The sequence below is a fragment of the Syngnathoides biaculeatus genome, chromosome 13, assembly GCF_019802595.1.
Source record: "Syngnathoides biaculeatus isolate LvHL_M chromosome 13, ASM1980259v1, whole genome shotgun sequence".
Taxonomy (NCBI): Eukaryota; Metazoa; Chordata; class Actinopteri; order Syngnathiformes; family Syngnathidae; genus Syngnathoides; species Syngnathoides biaculeatus.
Genome location: NC_084652.1, coordinates 15,888,349 through 15,907,815, shown reverse-complemented (window position 1 = coordinate 15,907,815; position 19,467 = coordinate 15,888,349). Strand labels below are relative to the sequence as shown.

The 19,467-nt window shown below is 41.0% G+C and overlaps 1 protein-coding gene across 2 annotated transcripts in view; it reads right to left on the bottom strand.

Annotated features, from left to right (window-relative positions):
- cadm3 (cell adhesion molecule 3) overlaps nucleotides 1-19,467 on the bottom strand; it is a 126,751-nt gene that overhangs the window by 43,120 nt on the left and 64,164 nt on the right. For both annotated transcript variants that reach the window (XM_061839860.1, XM_061839861.1), the window contains one exon: nucleotides 15,388-15,537. In XM_061839860.1, coding sequence (XP_061695844.1) covers nucleotides 15,388-15,537 — 150 coding nt within the window. The remainder of the gene's footprint in view (nucleotides 1-15,387; nucleotides 15,538-19,467) is intronic.

The window sequence follows — 19,467 nt, the reverse complement described above, 5'->3', positions numbered from 1 at the left end:
ATTGCAGCTGTCCATCCTTCTCCAGGTTTCTTATTTTCTCCCCAAATTAGTTTTTACGTTTTTCTTTGACCGGCTGGGGGGTGAGATCAGGGAATGTCGGCGATCTTTGTCAGCTGTAGGCCTGTGAAGCCCTTTGAGACTTGTGATTAAAATCAACTTAAGTTGACATTGTGTCAGTCAGTCCCTAGCAATAGCTGTCTCTCTGCCTAGTCTGTGTCTATCTGTCTGACTCTATATATACTGTATCCGTCTGTCTGTTTGCCTGTCTCTCAACCCATTTAACCGTCTCCCTCCCTGTGTTTCTATCGGTATATACTCTCTCTCTGTCTCCCTCGCTTCCCATCTCGCCGTCCGTCTGTCTCCCATAAACAGCAGGCCTCGGATACACAAGCCTCCTGGTTAGAAAGGAAGAAAAAAAAAAAACAGTGCGCAGTAACAGTGTTGTTGTTGTTGTTGTCGGGTTTCCACATGAAAGCTCCCTTTGACGTCGCCGTGACAACGTGTTTGTTGACGTGCAGTCGGCGGCTGATGTGACAGGCAGCTAGCGTTTGGCAGCGGCAGGGCATTAGCTCGGCAGCGCTTGAGAGAGGCCGAGATGACATGAAGAAGAAGAAGAAGAAGTCGGGATCAGTGCCTTAACTATTCCGCCGCTTTTTTTTTCACTTGTCATTTTGTTGTTGTTGTTTTCAAAGCAGCGTCACACTTGTCACAAGGCAATGTCGCCAAAGGGAATTAATCCGGCACCGCTAACATGCTAATAATCTGCTAGTGTGTCCTATTTTACTGTCGTGTTTGCGTCTGGTCTTGTCTGTCACGTTTGGGCACCTGGTAGCAGCGCAAAGACGTTTGGGGGAAAAAAAAATGGAATAGAAAAGACCACGTGGTTCCCAAACTGTACCAGATGAAATATAAATCTGATCAATTGATGTTTATAAGGTTCAATACAAGCATTTTCCTCTATAACATTGTACAGGTAACATGCTAGTACTTACTTAAATGAAACACATAACATTATGGAACTCAAAAAGTGCTTTTACTAATTGGAAACCTTCACCCTGCCTTAAAACCCTATTTACAAAACCAACCATGGCTTGAAATATTCATTTGAAACACTAACTGTGTCTTCAAGCTTTAAATCAAAACCTTAATCTTTAAAACCGTAATCTTGCATGAAACCACAAGAATCTTTTAAAACTGTAAACCTACCATGAAACAATATAATTGAACCATAACCCTGTTTTGAAATCCAATTTTGAAACCCAACCCCCGTTTGGAACAAAAAACCTGCCTGAAGATCTGACTAGAAACCCTAACCCTGTCTTGAAACTCTAATCTGAAATTCCAACCTATGGTCAAAACCCAAAGTGGAAATCTAAACCAGATTTGAGACTATACTTTGGTACCCTAACCTTCAAATCATATCTTGGAAACCCTAATTTAAAACTGTAATCCCAATTTGAAACCAAAGACCTTGCTTGAATCATTGCCATTTGCATGGAACCCTAACTCTATTTAAAACTCTTATCCATCCATCCATTGTCTTAGCCGCTTATCCTCACAAGGGTTGCAGGGAGTGCTGGATCCTATCCCAGCTGTCAAAGGGCAGGAGGCAGGGTACACTCTGAACTGGTTGCCAGCCAATCACAGGGCACATGGAGACAAACAGTCGCACTCACAATCACACCTAGGGGCAATTTAAAGTCTGCAATTAATGTTGCATGTTTTTGGGATGTGGGAGGAAACCGGAATGCCCGGAGGAAACCCACGCTGGCACGGGTAGAACATGTAAACTTCACACAGGGAGTTCCGGGATTGAACCTGCGACCTCATAACTGTGAGGCCTGCGGTTTCCAGTTGATCCACCATGTCGCCTATTTAAAACTCTTAACTCTAATTTGAAAAGCTAATCCTGGCATGAACCGGCAACTTCAAACCCAAAACGTGTCTTGGAACTAATTTTTAAAACACCAACCTTTACTTGAAACCGTAACCCTGGTTTGAAACCATATTCCTGATTTAAACCTTAATTTGAAACCCTGATCTTGGCACAAAAACCCCTTGTATAGCTTTGATACTTAAATTTGACACCCTCACCCAGATCAACCGATACCACTTTTTAACCACTCATCTCCAAACCTGGTTTCTCTGAGCAAAAATGCGATTCGTTGACAGAGAATGACGTCATCAAAGGTCACCTACAATATTTTTACCAAAGAAGTTTTCATCACTTTGGAGAGTGAGCATGGAGATTTACTCGGGGAAACTCTTTGCAGCACCACTGACATTTAAAAATGTCACAGCCTGTCTGTGTGTGGGTTTTTTTTACGTTATATTTTTTTAGTCGTAGAAATGCAAGAAAAAAAAAGAGCCAAAGTATCATTTCTTTCTCACCTTTTTTAAAAATATTTACACCATTTATATCCACTTCACTTATTCAGTTCATATGAAGATGCACTTTTGTCTGTTTCACTATGTGTACTTGACATACACACACTCAGACACACACTGTTTTTATATCCAACACTACTCTATCTTCATGCCTTATCACTCTGCAAGGTCACTACATTTGTCTTCATGAGTAGGCCTCAGACGCATACGTACACACACTCGCGCGCGCACGCGAACACAATTTGTGTGCCCCTGGACTTTGCACTCTTTTTAATTCCGCTCTGGTTGCCCGACATCACACACATTTGTCATTTTCAGTGATTTCAGGGCTTTTATTTAGTTTCTTTCTATTTTTCAAAATAAACTGTGCCGAATTGTCACACGTGCAGCTTCAAGTGGAATGACAGCTTCTCATAAGTGACATTATAATAGATAAGGGCGCAATCATGATGTGTAAAGGAATCATTTATCATTTTGGTCAATTGTTTGTTCAGTTATAATGTAGACACCCCCAAAATGGTATGATTTTTGAGAAAAAAAAAGTTATATATTTTCCAAGTATAAGTCATGTAATTTTGAGAAAAATACTTTGTTCTAGGCGACACGGTGGAGCAGCTGGAAAGCGCTGGCCTCAAAGTTCTGAGGACCGGGGTTCAAATCCAGGCCCCGCCTGTGTGGAGTTTGCATGTTCTCCTCGTGCCTGTGTGGTGTTTCTCTGAGCACTGCGGTTTCCTCCCCCATCCCCAAAACATGCATTCATTAGAGCCTCTAAATTGCCCAGAAGTGTCATTGTGAGTGCGAACAGTGGTTACTTTCTGTGTGTCCTGCAATTGGCTGCCAACCAGTTCAGGGTGTACCCCGCCTCCTGCTTGATGACAGCTGAGATAGACTCCAGCACTCCCACAACACTTGTGAGGATAATGGGCTCAGAAAATGGATGGATGGATATATATGCAGAGTTCAGACGCAAAAGCAGATAGATCCATTTTTGTTGTTTCTGTAGATTAAGAATCTATGGAAACACGCACACACACACACACACACAGTACAGTAGGCTCAGCACATATATTCCCTTTACTCCCAATATCTCCACAAAGTCTTATTTGCTGTGATTGAGGGGGAAGCACAGGAGGAAGGCAAATATTGTCATGCTTCAAATTTGGACAAATAGACAGTGAGAGACACTTTGGAAGGGGTCATGAAAAAAAATCGAGCATGAGACATAAAGAAATCGAATCTTTTTGTACTATATGTTTCAAAATGATGCTTGTATTAAGTGCTAATTTATTTATTAGAGCCTGTCACACCTATTTGTCTTAAGAGACCATCTGGTGTTTAGAAGTGCTTTAATGGACATTCATTAAGAAAACTAAATCATTAAATATTAGACGTGCGGCGCGGTGAATCAACTGGTAAAGCGTTGGCCTCACAGTTCTGAGTGTTCAATCCCACCGCTGCCAGTGTGGAGTTTGCATGTTCTCCCCATGCCTGTGTGGGTTTTCTCCCGGCACTCCAGTTTCCTTCCACGTCCCAAAAAAATGCAACATTAATCGGAGAAGTTGCCCGTAAATACAATTCTGAGTGCGACTGTTGTCTGTCTCTATGTGCCCTGCGATTGGCTAGCAACCAGTTCAGGTTGTACTCTGCCTCCTTCCCGTTGACAGCTGGGATAGGGTCTAGCCCTCCCCGCAACCCTTGGGAGGATAAGCAGCAAAGAAAATGAATGGATTAGACATTTGTAGAAACAAAGAAGGGTCAAAATAACAATTGACTGATTCGATGTATAAAATTCTTCCTAGTTTTTATACAGTGGTACCTTGAGATACAGGTGAGACAAATTGCAAGTTCAAAAACAAGCAAATGATTTGAACACAAATGGTGCAGGAGCATATGTAAAAAGATTATAACACTAATCATTGTCATATATTATTTATCTTCTATGAAAAAAATCAGTAATATTAGTGCAGCTCACTGAGTCACTCACTCTTTTTTGTCGTTTATGTCTGTATTACTGAATTATAATGCCCACAAGTGACCAAGTCATACACACCAGAAGGAGTAGCATTTAATTAATCATGGGGCACAAAATGTTTAATCCTTACATTCTATTTAATTGTGTCATTATAATATTCATTCATTTATTTATTTTGCATACAACTTATCATCACGAGGGTCGCCGGCATACTGGGGCTGATCAGAACTATCTTCAGGCAAGAGGCAGGGTACACTTGGAACTGGTCGCCGGCCAATTGCAGGGCACACACAAACAACCACGTACACCTCTAGGCAAATCAGAGTCTTCAATTAACCTACCACACATATTTTTGGAACGTGGGAAGAAACCGGAGTACCTTGAGAAAATCCATGCAGCCACAGGGAGAATGTGCAAACTCAACACGGGAGACCAGATTTGAACCCAGGTCCTCAGAAATGTGAGGCGCATGTGCTAGCCAGTCGTCCACCGTTACGCATCTTTACTACATGTGCTATTTTATTGATCAAATCATATATTCCACGTTTTTTTGGGGGGAGGAGGGGGGCTTGAACAGCTTAATGTTTTTTCCCTTCATTTCAATGAGGCTTGTTGATTTTGAAAAGTGTGGTTCATAGGAAGGATTTAAGTCCAGATAACACTTTCTTGATATCTTTTTGGACATCCCGCTTTCACCGCTTCCTCATCTTCCTTTCCATCCTCACCAACTGATCTCGGTTCAGCGACCGGAGGCTTTGCTCCATCAAACCGACTCGTCCCATCAAAGGCCACCGATTGATTGCGGCTCATCAAACACGTGTTAAACGCACACCTCCGTCCCCTTTTTCTCTCCTGCCGCCTTTCCACCCTAATCCTCCTTGTCTGGCTCTCTTCCCCAGCACCTTCACACCTTCAGACGGAATTAAAATGATCATCACCTTGCAAGTGTGCATAATCGATGAAAGGCAGTGAGATGAAGCAACGTTTGCCCAGGGTGCCGCACGATGCCATTCGTTGCTCTCTGACTTGCGAACCAGCAACAAGCGTGCGTAGGCTTGGGAGGGAAAAGTTGCAAATCATACGTATACCCAGATAACATGAAAGCGGTTCATTTTCTGGATGTTTTTTTACCCCTTCAATTGTTCTGAGGTGAGCCTCACTTCTGACATTTGTATTAATATTTTTTTGTCTGTAAATTGATTTAGTGTCATGTTTACATACTGTAAATGTGTCATTTCTTAAAATTAATTTGTATATTTTTGTTTAATAGCTTTTTGATCTTTCTAGCATAATTTGGAATCTGTTGACGTCAGTGTCGGAGTCAACAAACAATCACATATCAGCATTGTTATGTCTACATAAATATGACAATTTGTAATATTATTTTGTACAGTTTATCTTTCACCTCTTGTTGGCTTTAAAAAAATCAGTATGTTGATGAAATAAGTACAAGTACAAAGACAGTTTTGTATTTTTGCATATATGTTTGGAGAATTTCTCTTTAAGGTCGCCAAAAACAAACTTCAAAATTCAATTAAAGTTCGTCCCTTTCAAGCAAAGGTTGACAAATAGATAACTGGCATTTTGTTATTATATTCATGTTGTCAGTCTAACCATGCATGCGCTCGTATGAGCTGAAACCAAAACGATCAAACTCTTGGATGCTAAAACAAGTGCACCCGTATTGATTGATTCACATTGTATGCGGCCGCTGGCAAAAGAAAAAAAAAAAAAAATACATGCCAATTAGTGAATCCCATAGTGACACATTTGTTGGCTCACTTAACCTGCAAAAAATAAAAATAAAAATAAATTGGCTTTTGTAACTTTGAAGTCTCTTGGCGTCTTGCAATACACACTTGGCTATTTTTAAGGACACTTGAAAAACAACACACTTACGCTCCAAAAGTGGAAATACTGTACAGAAAGTCTTTCATGTATCCACTTTCAAAGTGTTTTTGTCTGTTCTTCTTCCAGTGGTGTCGGCCTCCGCTAATATACCCTCCAGAGAGCCAGAAGAACTGATGCAATGTCGATCAATACACGTTTTTTTTTTCCCTTCCCCCTTTCCACATTTGTCTCAATCCTTCAATTTCAGCACGTTTCACTTAAGGATGCTCCACGCTGTAAGTGGCCGAACCTTCTCCAGGCCGGAGGAGGTGTGTATTTAATGGAGTGATTTACAAGCACGGCATACTTTAGTGCTTTAGCTGAATGCCTCTCTCCTCCCACTAGGTGAGCGCGTCCACATCAGCGGCGCTTTGTAAAGCGTCAGGGAGCCATTAGCTGGTTAAACGGCGCGGAGGCGCGTTGCCGCCTGTGATGCCTGCTGACAGGCCCGGTGAGCTGAACATGAAAATATAAACAGTGCTATACATAGAAGTGGCGAGAGGTGGCCCCGATGACGCCAAAGATAGTGGCATGTCACTTTATGTAACCTGGATTTTTCTGGAGTTCAGCGACTGTCGCGAGGAGTTAAATTTCACCGCCCACGTGCAATGCTGAAAACTCGAATTCTCAGAAATATGTTGTTGGTTCTCCGTCTCGTAGACAAGATTTCCATTTGGTAGCGATTAGATAAAATCTCAAGGAGATGTTAGTCATTGAAGACCCTCTGGAAATGGCCTTTAATGACACTAAGTTCAGGACACGCTTTAAATCGAAATGGCAGAAAGGAAGAAAAATCCAGAAGGTTCTAACAAGCGTCATAAACTTTGTGTCAGACACAATTTTAGCACAAGAAGGAATCTTGGGGAATAAAATGACCTGAAAATGACTGCTTCAAGCCAAAATTGGAAATCCTCTTTGGACATAAATTCTTGAGACTGGTATGTATACTCAAAAATGAAAATTCATGTTGCCAGGGTAAACTGGCTTTGGGGGCTTAATTTTCCAAAAATACCCAACAAATTCTACCAAGCGGCATCAAAATGTATAGCTATGGGCGGCCAGAACATAAATGTGAAAATTATCATTCTTGGCAATTTATTATCGGTTGTCTGTCTAGTACAGTGGTTTTCAAACTGGGGGGCATGCAGGGACAGGGATGGCGCGGATTGTTTCAGGCCCCCTGCTGCTCGACACCTGACATTTTTTCAATATCCCCTCTCCCACTCCATTTCCAATTTTCAACACTATCACCCAGACAATTTCAAGTGGCGGGGGTTGGGAGGGCGTGGCCAAAAATGTTTGAAAACCACTGGTCTAGTATACGTTTTTACAATTTGTCAGCAAGCGGGCAGATTCTCGAAGACAAGTTTGTCTTTGAATGATTCCAAAATGACAAAAAAAAAAAAATGTGCACTTCTAACCAAAATTTCACAATCTTAAATGGAATAAGTACTGTACTGTGAGGGTCACATAGACAATTTTAATGGTGGCCATTATGGTGGTGTTTTTGAAATGCTATTGGGGTAAAATGTTCCAAAAGCACTGGCCTAGAAGTTTTTAAATACCAAGAGGTCATAGTCAGTTATTTCACAGAAAATTGTCAGTGCACACTGCATTTAAAATCATCTTAATTTGTGGTTAAAACATTTAAGCGGCGTGATTGGGCCATCCGAGGGTCAGTCCTCGAAGCCGATGCTGCCGTAAAGTCAAACAACAAATTCCGTAAATAGTTTTAATAATACGAACATTAATAGAGTTTCTGTTTCTGCGTTTATTGTCTGAACTTTTTTTTTAATCTTACATCATGAGTCAGAGGCGTATCTCACCAGATGACTTCATTGCCATTTTGCCCAAGAGTGACAAGTCAGCTAATGTGATAGAAATCATGTGGGTGGTAGAACAATGCCTTCTCTAAACCGTCATGTGAAAATCAAACTCGAGAGTTTCTCCAGAAAGAAAACAGCAGGTAAATAGCATCAATGGAAAAATGGCTTAGATCTAGCTGGATTCACAATTAAAGTGACTGTATAATCTCTTACAATCATTTCAGTAAATGTTTCAAGGGAATAAAAACAGTAGTTGCTAGATGGTAAAACGGCAGGGGACAAAAACAATCTTCTGAAGATATGGGGGACACACATCCCCTCTGTCCCTCCCATAAATGATGCCTACGCTAATCCCGTACAACATTCGGCATTCCTAAAAATAAGCCCAGTGATGCGACTGCTTGGAGGGAGGACTGACTTTTTCCCCGAAAAATGCAGGAGGTGCTTCTAAGAATCCTCCCATTCTGCTGTCATAATCACTTCAAATCAAAATGGCAGACTTCCTGAGTCTTTTTGAGCATGGGTTCTTGAGACTTTTTGGAGAGTCTACTCATGATAGACATGCCCAACAGATTTTATGTTTATAAGAATATCTGGCTTCAGGAGCTGCATTTTCAAAGAATTCCAGGGGGCCCTAAAGAGGAGATTTTGCTACCCTAATCACCAAATTTTGTGTTTGAGGGGGAACACATTTTGCGAATTTTCATCATGTAAAAGTCCACAAAACAGCCTGAAGGACAATTTGTTTTGTACCTTTGATCTTGGTAGTGTACATTTTGCTTAGATTTTTTTTTCTCTTTACGTTCCTTTTTAAACAAGCAAAACAATATGTCCCTAACTTCTCACGCCGCAAAGGTGTTTGTTAGCAAAACATGAGGGAGGCTTGTGACCTTTATGCTGTACTTTTGCATTCAAAACAACTGATCTGCATTTCCAATTGTGTATCCCGTTTGTCGGAACAGCTTAGCGGTGATATCGGACTGGAAAACAGCTTGTGTTGTCTTGTTGACTTACAGTGGTACTGAGAGGTTTTTTTTCAAGGTAGTATAAAATGTCACTTTTTGTTTTTGAATTTCTTTAGTAAATTCTGGTAATAATGCTATGGTCTATAAATCACAAAAACATATATGGAAATGGAGAAAGGGTATTTAAACAAATATTTCCAAACAACTCCAGAGCACATGTGATCTTACAAACTAAGAACAATTCTATTTTACTTGTCGACCAAAGTTTCACCTGTCTGATTGTTTTTGGGGGTTTTTTATGGATCGAAGTGCAAGTCCGAAAACAAGTGAATCAAATTGAGCAAAGTAGGAGGTTTTAATTTTGTAGGACTTCCTATGAAATTCATTTAATTTACTGAGTTACACACAAAAACTTGAAGATGCTCTTAACAGTTTTCAAATTCTGGACAAATTTCATGTCAACTGTTTGTTTAAGTGCTAATATCAAATAAATATTGCGTACTTGTGTAATGAAGTTACTTTTTGTAATATTTGACTCACATTATATTCATAAGCATGTTACTTGCTGATTTATGTAAAAAGTCAGTAAAATATAAATTGCACTAGTTAATTACAGCATAATGCTAACTAGAGTTAGAGCTAATTACATGGCCACAATAATTAGTATAAGTCATGAATACAAAAAAGCATTGAGATTTTCTATTCGACTCTCAATTTTTGCTATCATGTAAATAACATTGCAACGCACTTTTAGCAAAATATTTTTTTTCTGCAATGTAACAGCGTTTTGCATAGGAGTTCTACTTTGAGAATTAGTAACGCAACCCAACAGGTGACAATTTAGTTGGATTTTTTTCCTAGTAATATAATGCTAGGTTGTGTTTTTTGCTCCACAGCTAGCATGATTAAAATCTCAAAGCATAATAAAATTTTAAAAATCTATATAATAAATAATTATACATCTTCTTTTCCTTTCTGCCTGTCCCGTTAGGGGTCACCACAGCGTGTCATCTCAGATGAACGCATATTTGTTTGCCACAGTTTTACGTCAGATGCCCTTCCTGACGCAATCCCTGTGCATTTAGCTGGGGAGAGACGCCTACAGCACCCGGTATTACCAGGCGTTGTCTCCCACCCAAGTACTAACCAGGGGCAAAACCACTTAGCATCCGAGATCTGACGAGATCAGGCATTCTCAGGGTAGCATGGCCGTAAGCTAATAAATAATTCTACATAATACTTATAATTATATATAATAAAATATAAATATATCTATATAAATATCATATGTATAAGTATATTACTTTTTATAATTAGAAAATAATATGTAAATATATGTACTATATATTATTATGTTGTAATATTGTTTATTATTGTATATATAATATATATACATCCATTTTCTGAGCCGCTTATCCTCACAAGGCTCGTGGGAGTGTTGGAGCTTGTCCCAGTGGACAATGGGCATGAGGCGGGGTACACCCTGAACTGCTTGCCAGCCAATGGCAGGGCACAAAAAGACAGACAATAGTCGCACTCCCAATCACACGTTAGGGCAATTTAGATTCACCAATTAACGCGTGTTTTTGGGGTGTGGGGGGAAGCCGGAGTGGCCGGAGGAAACCCATGCAGGTATGGGGAGAACATGCAAACTCCACACAGGTGGAGTCACGATTTGAACTTTGCTCCTGAGAACAGTGAGTCACACGCTCTAACGAGTCATGCCACCGCGCCGGCAATAATAATACAACTACTACTAATAATAACAACTATTAGTAGTATTATGATTGATTTATTTTTAATTCTTTTAATTATTATACATTTTGGTAAACATCACCTGCTCATCGCACTTTAATTACAAATGTCTGTGCTTTAATAAAAGGTGGAAAATGTCAAGTTATTTCCGGATAATTCACTTCATAATTTCATTTTCGTATCTTCCTTCAAAGGGCAATGCCACAAACAAAGAATAGAGGAGGACTTTTTTCCAAGTGTTCGTCTCGTTTGTGATTTTCTGTGTTCATTTTTTTGTTGTTAATTCTCGTTGTGTCCTCGTAATTTGGCATTAACATTGGGCGGGAGAACGAAAGAAAGAAAGAAAAAAATAACATCTGTTTCCGAGCCTTCTTAATCTCTTCTATTAGCGGCGCTCCACACCCACGCATTCCCTCAAGGCTATCAGCAGGTCCTTAAAAGGGTCTTAAAATAAATGATGGAGAATTAAGGACTTAAAATATATCAGCATTTGCTATGGCAAGCTGATCGTTTGCGTTTGGCGTTTTGTGGGAGGAAAAACAGCGATTATTCGTCATCCCCGCATCAGATTTAATAATAAAAACGACGGGCCGGGCTGTCCCGCAACAATTAATATCCCGATTTGATTTATTAATGATGAGGCAGCCGCTGCTGCAGAACTGCGCTTTCTCTTATATATGTACGTCTCTGAAGTGAATGTGATAAAAGGTACTAATTAAGATGATATCATTTCACTTCCATGAACTGATGTCACTTTCAGAAAGCTGTCTAGTATATGCGGTTCTAAATTTATAATTTAACAAATTCTGTTGGAGTTAATGAGTGGAGAACCTCTGGAAAAAGCTAAAATTACTTGAAATGCTAGCTTCAAAAGCAAAATTATGAGCACTCTTTTCAGACTTTTTTGTGGGCTTACCCATGAAAGACCTGCTGACCAAATTTCATGCTGCTTAGTCAAACTGGCTGTAGGGGCTCCATTTTTTTCTTTTCTTTTTTCCTTATAGCAGTACAAAAGTTAGGATAGGATAGGCTGACAGATGAGGTGAGACTGGAATCGCCCTGGAGCATGATGTTCACACATGATATTGTGATATGCAGTGAAAGCAGGGAGCAGGCGGAGGAACAATTAGAAAGATGGAGGCATGTACTGTAAACAAGAGGATTGAAGATTAGCTGAAGTAAAACCGAATATATGTGCGTGAATGAGATGGGCGAAGGGGGAAGAGTGAAGCTTCAGGGAGAAAAGATAGTGAGGGTGAATGACTTCAAATATTTGGAGTCAACAATACAGAGCAATGGAGAGTGTGGTAAAGAAGTGAAGAAACGGTTCCAAGGGGGGTGGAACAGTTGGCGGAAGGTGTCTGGTGTTCTATGTGACAGAAGAGTCTCCGCTAGGATAAAGGGCAAAGTTTACAAAACAGTGGTGAGGCCGGCCATGATGTATGGATTAGAGACGGCGGCACTGAAGAGAAAACAGGAAGCACAACTGGAAGTAGCAGAAATGTTGAGGTTCTCGCTCGGTGTGAGCAGGTTGGATTGGATTAGAAATGAGCTCATTAGAGGGACAGCCAAAGTTGGATGTTTTGGGGACAAAGTTAGAGAGAGCAGACTTCGATGGTTTGGACATGTCCAGAGGCGAGAGAGTGAGTATATTGGTGGTAGGGTGCTGAGGATGGAGCTGCCAGGCAAAAGAATGAGAGGAAGACCAAAGAAAAGGTTGATGGATGTTGTGAGGGAAGACATGAGGACAGTGGGTGTTAGAGAAGAAGATGCGCGAGATAGGGTAAGATGGGAAAAGATGGTACGCTCTGGCGACCCCTAACGGGACAAGCCAAAAGAAGAAAGAAGAAGAAACAGTACAAAAGTCAAAATGGCTGACTTACTGCATTCTTTTTTGAGTGGTTTCTTGAGACTTTTTGTGGGTCTACTCATGATAAACATTGCTTTAATATTTCATGCTCCTAAATTAAATTAATCTCAAAGGTACTCGTGTCTGAAACTCTTTCTGGTTTGAACTGCATCCAAATGTGGTGCCCATTAAGCAGCCATCAATTCACTTCCATGAAATGAGTCAAACCCGCAATCATCTAAAACGATTGATTTATGACCTCGTTTGCTTATCACAATTTTGATCAATCAAAGCCGACACCTTTCGTGTTTTACTTCTTTTTTTTTTTTTACTCCACGCCATCAGTCAACTACGCTCGGCCTGACATGCTTGCTCTCATAGCATCAAAGCAGCACAATCACGTCTTTAAAAAGGCAAAAAAAAAACACAACCAAAAAAATAACATCTATCATCCTGTCACGGGTTATTTATCTCCGTCCACGCTTCGCCCGTCTGCCGCGACTCGTCGTTTTCGCCTCTCGCGCCTGTCCTTTTGTGCCTCCCTCTCGTCACTTTGCTGTGACGCCAAAGCACCGTGTTGGAGGAGGTTTGGTGTGAACACTGATTGGCAACAATTCACGCTTCCACTACTGGGGTCTCAAAATATTCATTCTTATTATTAGTAGTATTCACATTTCAAGTGTTTTTTTTACCAAGTTTCTCAAGCTTTAAAACTTTGCTGCCATCCCTTGCTCACATTTCATAATGAAAGCTCAACTTCCTGAAAAAAAAACACCCATCACCCATATTTCTCATATGCTTGGATCCGATTTTGTAGCAATCTTCATTTACTTCATTTAGTTCAATCTACTGGCGTTTGTTTGTAATTAGAGTTTTAAGCAGCTTGAATTTCACAGACAAGCTGGGCAGGACCTAATTCCACACATTCTCATTAAAAAAAAAAGAGTTTTCAACAAATATGTGCATCCATGGTCGTGAATTCGTGAAAATTTCATATTGCCAAAGTGACACCGTCTTTAGAAATAGAAATAAACAGGTCTTTGGCACCTTGCACTCTGGGGCTATTTAAGCATGTGAAGGTAGTTGACAGGAAGCAGACTTGTTGCGCCCATTTAGGAGCGACAGACGGTGCGTGAAAAGGTTTGCGATATTAAAAGTTATTATAAAGAGTGGATGGGGGGATTGGTAATGAGAGCAAATTACAACATCTCACTCCACTGTGACGTGCAAATGGAATGAAAAGATGTGTGGATGAATTACGACAGCGTCATCTTTTTGTCCACACCTGTTCGCAGTCTCCACCTGCTGCGCCTGTCATTTTCCCTCCCATTTTCGCACAACCGCTTCGTATCACGGCTTATTTTCTATAACCGGACTTTCTTGCCGGTCTTCATTTCCAGTTGTGTCCATCTTGGCTCGTCAGCTTTCTCCAAAGTGGAGAGCAACCTCGAGAGGCTTTTGCTGCTATCGCGCTGGAGAGGAGGCTCATTTTCTCATTTCTGTCTCCTCTCCAGCGGCCTTCAAAAAGCTCCATCTGGACTTTTCTCTCTCGCCTCACTGAAAAAGTTTGCTCGTCTCTGAAAACTTTCCGTCACTTTCCCCAAGCCACTTTGCCAGAAAACAACTTTTTTTCTGGAGGATTTATTTGTTATCCCTGCAAGCAGACTTTACTTCAGTTCAAGCTTCTTGAAAATTCCAAAAACTGTAGTAAGTGACTGATTTAATTGCGGATAGTGTAAGCTCAAACACACTTACAATACAATAATAAACCAAGAGTTTATGTCACTAAAACGGTGGGAATTGTTTTCCAAAGTCAGTAAACCTTCAGTAGTTCACAGAGCTGGCATCAAGGTATCAATTTTTTCTCAATGTGGGTTTTTCACTGGATGTTTAAAAAGAATCTAAAATTTACAGCATTAAAAACTTTTTGGAATCCCCAGACATACTCAATATTTAGCAATGTAATTGTCTGCTTAGTTCATTTTACTGTTGGTGGTGTGGGATAAACTTCACTCACAATATGATGAGAAATTGGAATTTTAAGTGGTCATACTTTCTCAAGGGATCATGGATAATGTAGAATCCATTTCCTCTCAGGGTCACTAATGTTAAGAAATGTACATTTTAGGGCATTGAATAACTTAGTGGAAACTCCAATCATGGTGAATATTTAGCAGTGTAGTGGTTCACTTAGCTCACATACAGGGCGCATGAGATCAATTGTACTTGCAATAAAAATTGTGTTTAAGGTCACTAAAAACATAACCAGCATGAATTCACCATTGGTAAAATCACCCTCGGTAAGTGGTTCACATAGTTGGCATCAATTTCCACTCAGGGTGAGTAATGTGTTGAGAAATCTGCATTTTAGGCCAATAAAAACATTTGGAAATAACAACGATGGTGAATATTATCCAGAATGTTTTGTAGTTTACGTAGCTAGCATGGAACTAATTTCAGGGTAACTCACAATACCATGAGAAATCTGCCGTTTAGACACATTTTGGAAGTTCTAACCAGGGAGAGCATTTCTAAAAGTGCATCACTGGTAGTGTAGTAATACACGTAGCTGTTCACATCGGGTAGCTAGTATTCAATACCTTTATGGCCAATTTGCAAATATGATAAGGAATAAGGTCACTAAAAACATTTTGAAAATTCCGACAAGGGTGAGTATTTTCCAAAACGCATAACTCGTAATGTAGATGGTCACATACACGAGCTGTCTAAAGTGTTACCTACCTCTCTTCTCGCCAAAGTACAGCGTCTGCTGTGCCGTGTTGGACCACTGCAGTGACGAATTGTCGCTCTCGGCAACCCGGCAGGTCAGCGTGACGGCTCCACCTACAGAAACTGTCTCGTCCGAGGTGACTGGCTGCAGCGGGTCATCGTCTGGATGGGACAAAAAAATTAATCAGGGTGTGTGAATCACTACATTGACAACAGCAAACAAACAAACATCCCCCCCCACACACACACACACACACACTCACACCACCACCACCACCAGAAAAAGAGTTCCACCCGTAATTTGAAAACCTAACCCAGACTTATAACCCTCATTTGGAACCTTAACCTTGGCTATGAATCTCAAATGTTGTTTGAAACTCTAAACTCGACTTGATACCAGATCTTGAATCCTAAACATGGGATTAAAACCCTAATTTTGAAACTTAACCCTTATTTAAAACAAACTAACCGTGGCTTCAAACCCAAATTTAAAGCCCTAGTTTTATTCAAACTGTAACCCCAATTTGAAACTACAATACAGTCTTGAAGCCATAATTTAAATCTTAAAAGACAAAACCTATCTTGAAACCAATAGACTGAAATTTTAAACTCACACGTTGGCATGAAACCCTATTTTCAAACCTGAAGCCTGGAATGAAACCCTAATTTCGAAACTTAAAATTGGCTTCAGAACCAAACACATGCTTGAAACCTTATTTAGAAACTATCACTATCTTCAACCGAAATCCTGATTGGAGACCTTAACCCTGTCTTAACAGCATAATTGGAAATCCTAACCTTGTCTTGAAACTCTCACCTGAATTGCAGCTTCAAACCCAACCAAAGGCTTGACACCCTAATCTTAAACCCATATCAATAAACCCGAATCTTGAAAGTAGTAGTAGTAATGCAACAGCATTCTAATAGTTTCTGCAAAGGAAATGATTTACCAGCCATATGATTAATTTTGCTTGGCGGAGGTCTTCGCGCTGTTTGCTTCTAGTTAGTGCGATAGTTTGGATTATATCGCCCCCCTGTGGGCTGCCCTACATGTGTGAATGTTAAAGTGAGTGCGTCCATAAAGGCTGTCGTGTAATCAAATGAGCAGGCCGAGAAAGAAGCGAGTGCCTCACTGCAGGGGAGAATGTCAATGAGGGCACATAATCACACCCATTCTGGAGGCACCCGGAAGACCTCCACAAGCCCTGAACGCTGTACCTTGTCAGATCGAACATCTGAACACCAGACTCCCTTGATTACCCCGTCATCCATTTACGAGAGAGAGAAAAAGAGAGCAGTGAAATACTACATCAATTAGTAATCTGAGGAATAATTGAAGCTTCAAAACTCCAATTTGAAAGCTTAACTCAGGTTTTCAGTCTTTCTTACTTTTGGCTTCAAAACCCTAATTTGAAAAACTGACAATTGTTTGAAACCATACGGAAGGCTCAAAACTCCGATTCAAAATCCTAGCTTTAAACTCTAAATTGATGGAATGATTTGAAACCCTAATTTCAAGGCTTGCCTTTGGAGGAAACCCTAATTTGAAACTTAACGCAGCCTTGAGATCATAAAAATCCTAATGCAGGCTTGAAACCCTAATTTGAAAACCCTGACTTGTTTGAAGACCCATCAAGATCTGAAGATGTAGTTTGATTTGGAACCCTAAATTAAAGCTCTATCCCAGGTTTGGAACCCTCATTTGAAACCCTAACCCAGGCTTAAACAAGACTTCGAAACCAGAATTTAGGCTTGAACCAATAATCTAAAACTGAACCTAAATTTGAGATGATAGTTTGAAATAGTTAGAATTTAATTTTAGAATTTTTCACGTCATTATCCAAGTTGCTTATCCTCACAAGGGTTACAGGAAAACTGGAGCCTATCCCAGCTAGCTTCGGGCGAAAGGCAGCCTACACTCTGAACTGGGCGCCAGTCAGTCACAGGGCAGATATCGACACCATCACTGAGCAGGAATCAATCTCACGCTGCCTGCACCAAAGGGAGGCGTGTGTACCACTACACCATCAGTGACATCATAGAATTTAAAATCCTACTTTCAAACCTGAACTTGGAACCATAACCCTAAGTTGAAAACCAAACCCTGGCTTGAAACCCCTAACTTCAAACCCTTACCTTGTTGGAAACCCGAGCCCCGTCTCTACAAACCTCACTATAAATGATTCCTAATCTAGGCTCCAAACCCTAATTTGAAACTCTAACCTGAACCCGTGAACAGAACCCTTAAACACGGCCACTTCATTTGGTACACCTGCATCTCTTCCAGCCATAACTGGAGAGAAGGGAAAATCCAAAAAGCCCCGACCGGTTTTCCGTCACTTTTTCCTCTCCATTCCTTTAACTCCCCCCCTCCCTCTTCCCACTCCTTCCTCACCCCCGGTCCTCCCCCTCTCCATCTGCCCACCTTGTCCTCACCCGCTCCCTCGCTCGCTCTTCACCTCCTGTTGAGACTCCTCATCTTCTGCGATAACGCCGGGGTACAAGCGAGTCATCTGATTGGACGATAGCGGGGGGATGGCGTGTGTGTATGTGTGTGTGTGCGTATGTGAGAAGGGGTCTCACCACCACCCACCCCCCCTTTCATCTTATTATGTGTCTGAGTTTGCATGCAGGCTGTTTGTTTTACACCAAGAATTTATCAGCCAGTGTATAGAGCCGCATCTGGCTGATTTATGAGCCTCTTTCTTATCTGCATTGTGGTGCGAGTGTGTGTGTGTGTGTACACATGCATGTGACACTGCTCCTGCTGATGATGATGGTGGAGGTACGAGACGAAGACGACAGCCGGCGGGTCCAGTTTTATATGTCTGAAATGGCACACGCGCCAGTGTGCATGATATAGGACATTACACACACGGGTGTGTGCGGCCATATATTCACATGTGTAAATGGCAGTGCACATATGTCCATACAAAGGTTGGAAAAAAAAATTGTATGCAGAGTAGAGAAAATAAGGCTCATGTACACACAGACAACCATTTTCACATACAGAAAAATTATGAATCATAAATGAATGCTTGCACACACACACACACACACACACGAAAACACACACATTTTGAACCATAGACTTGGAAAAATACAGGGCAGTCACAAACACATACACACAACCTCACCAGCATACATTTGCAAATACTACAGTCAGCACTATACCTATTGTATATGTATAGACATAGACTAGGATAGGCTCTGGCACTCCTGTGACCCTTGTGTGGATAAGCGGATTGGAAAAAGGATGGATGAATATAGTAGGGTTGGAACACTTTATGAAAGCCCCCCCAAATGATTCAAATCAATTGGTCCCGATGTATTTCATTTGGTTCGGCACATGCGAAACCTCCCCTCCACCACATCTACTATCGAGACGAATTGTGCAGTTGGCTAACCCTAGCCATGATAGCGTCGCAAATGGTTGCGACAAAGTTGTCAACTAGGAGTGTGTTTGGAAATGTTCTTCGGCGCCGCTCTACCACGCTCAGACTGCTTGAAAGCTCAAAACGATGGAATGTGCAGAACATGCACTCTCGGAGTAGAGTTGGAGCATCAGACTGAATTTCTAAACACAACCTCGGCAGAACACACCAAGTGGGTCATGCTCTTCCGGCGTTGCAGCGGCCAAACATCTTGCAGTGGGGCACGTCCTGCCTTATACTTCAGAGGGAGTCATAATCACGCTCCGTTGGCATACAGCCCTCCTCTCCACTGAAGAGGAGCAATAAAATACTATAAAAACTGCACTTGAGAGTCCTCTGTGCACTTTTCTATTATTGCATTGCTTGTTTATGCAATATTGGTTCTGCGAACATTCAGAATGCCAGCTAGGTCCTGAAAGACTTTGGCGACAATCTCCATATACCTTTTTTGACTGCCTTTCATTAATCACATCAGATTCCAGAAACATGCAAGCCCAGTTTACTACATCTGTATTCCCCAAAAATAATATCTCTGGTCCATAAAATGGACTTCTAAGTCATTTGCTTTGTCCTCCAGAGTTAGAAAGATTGCAACGCAGTGGAAATCCCAATGTCCATACAAACATGTCAGTTTATTTGCGTCATATATCGTGATTAG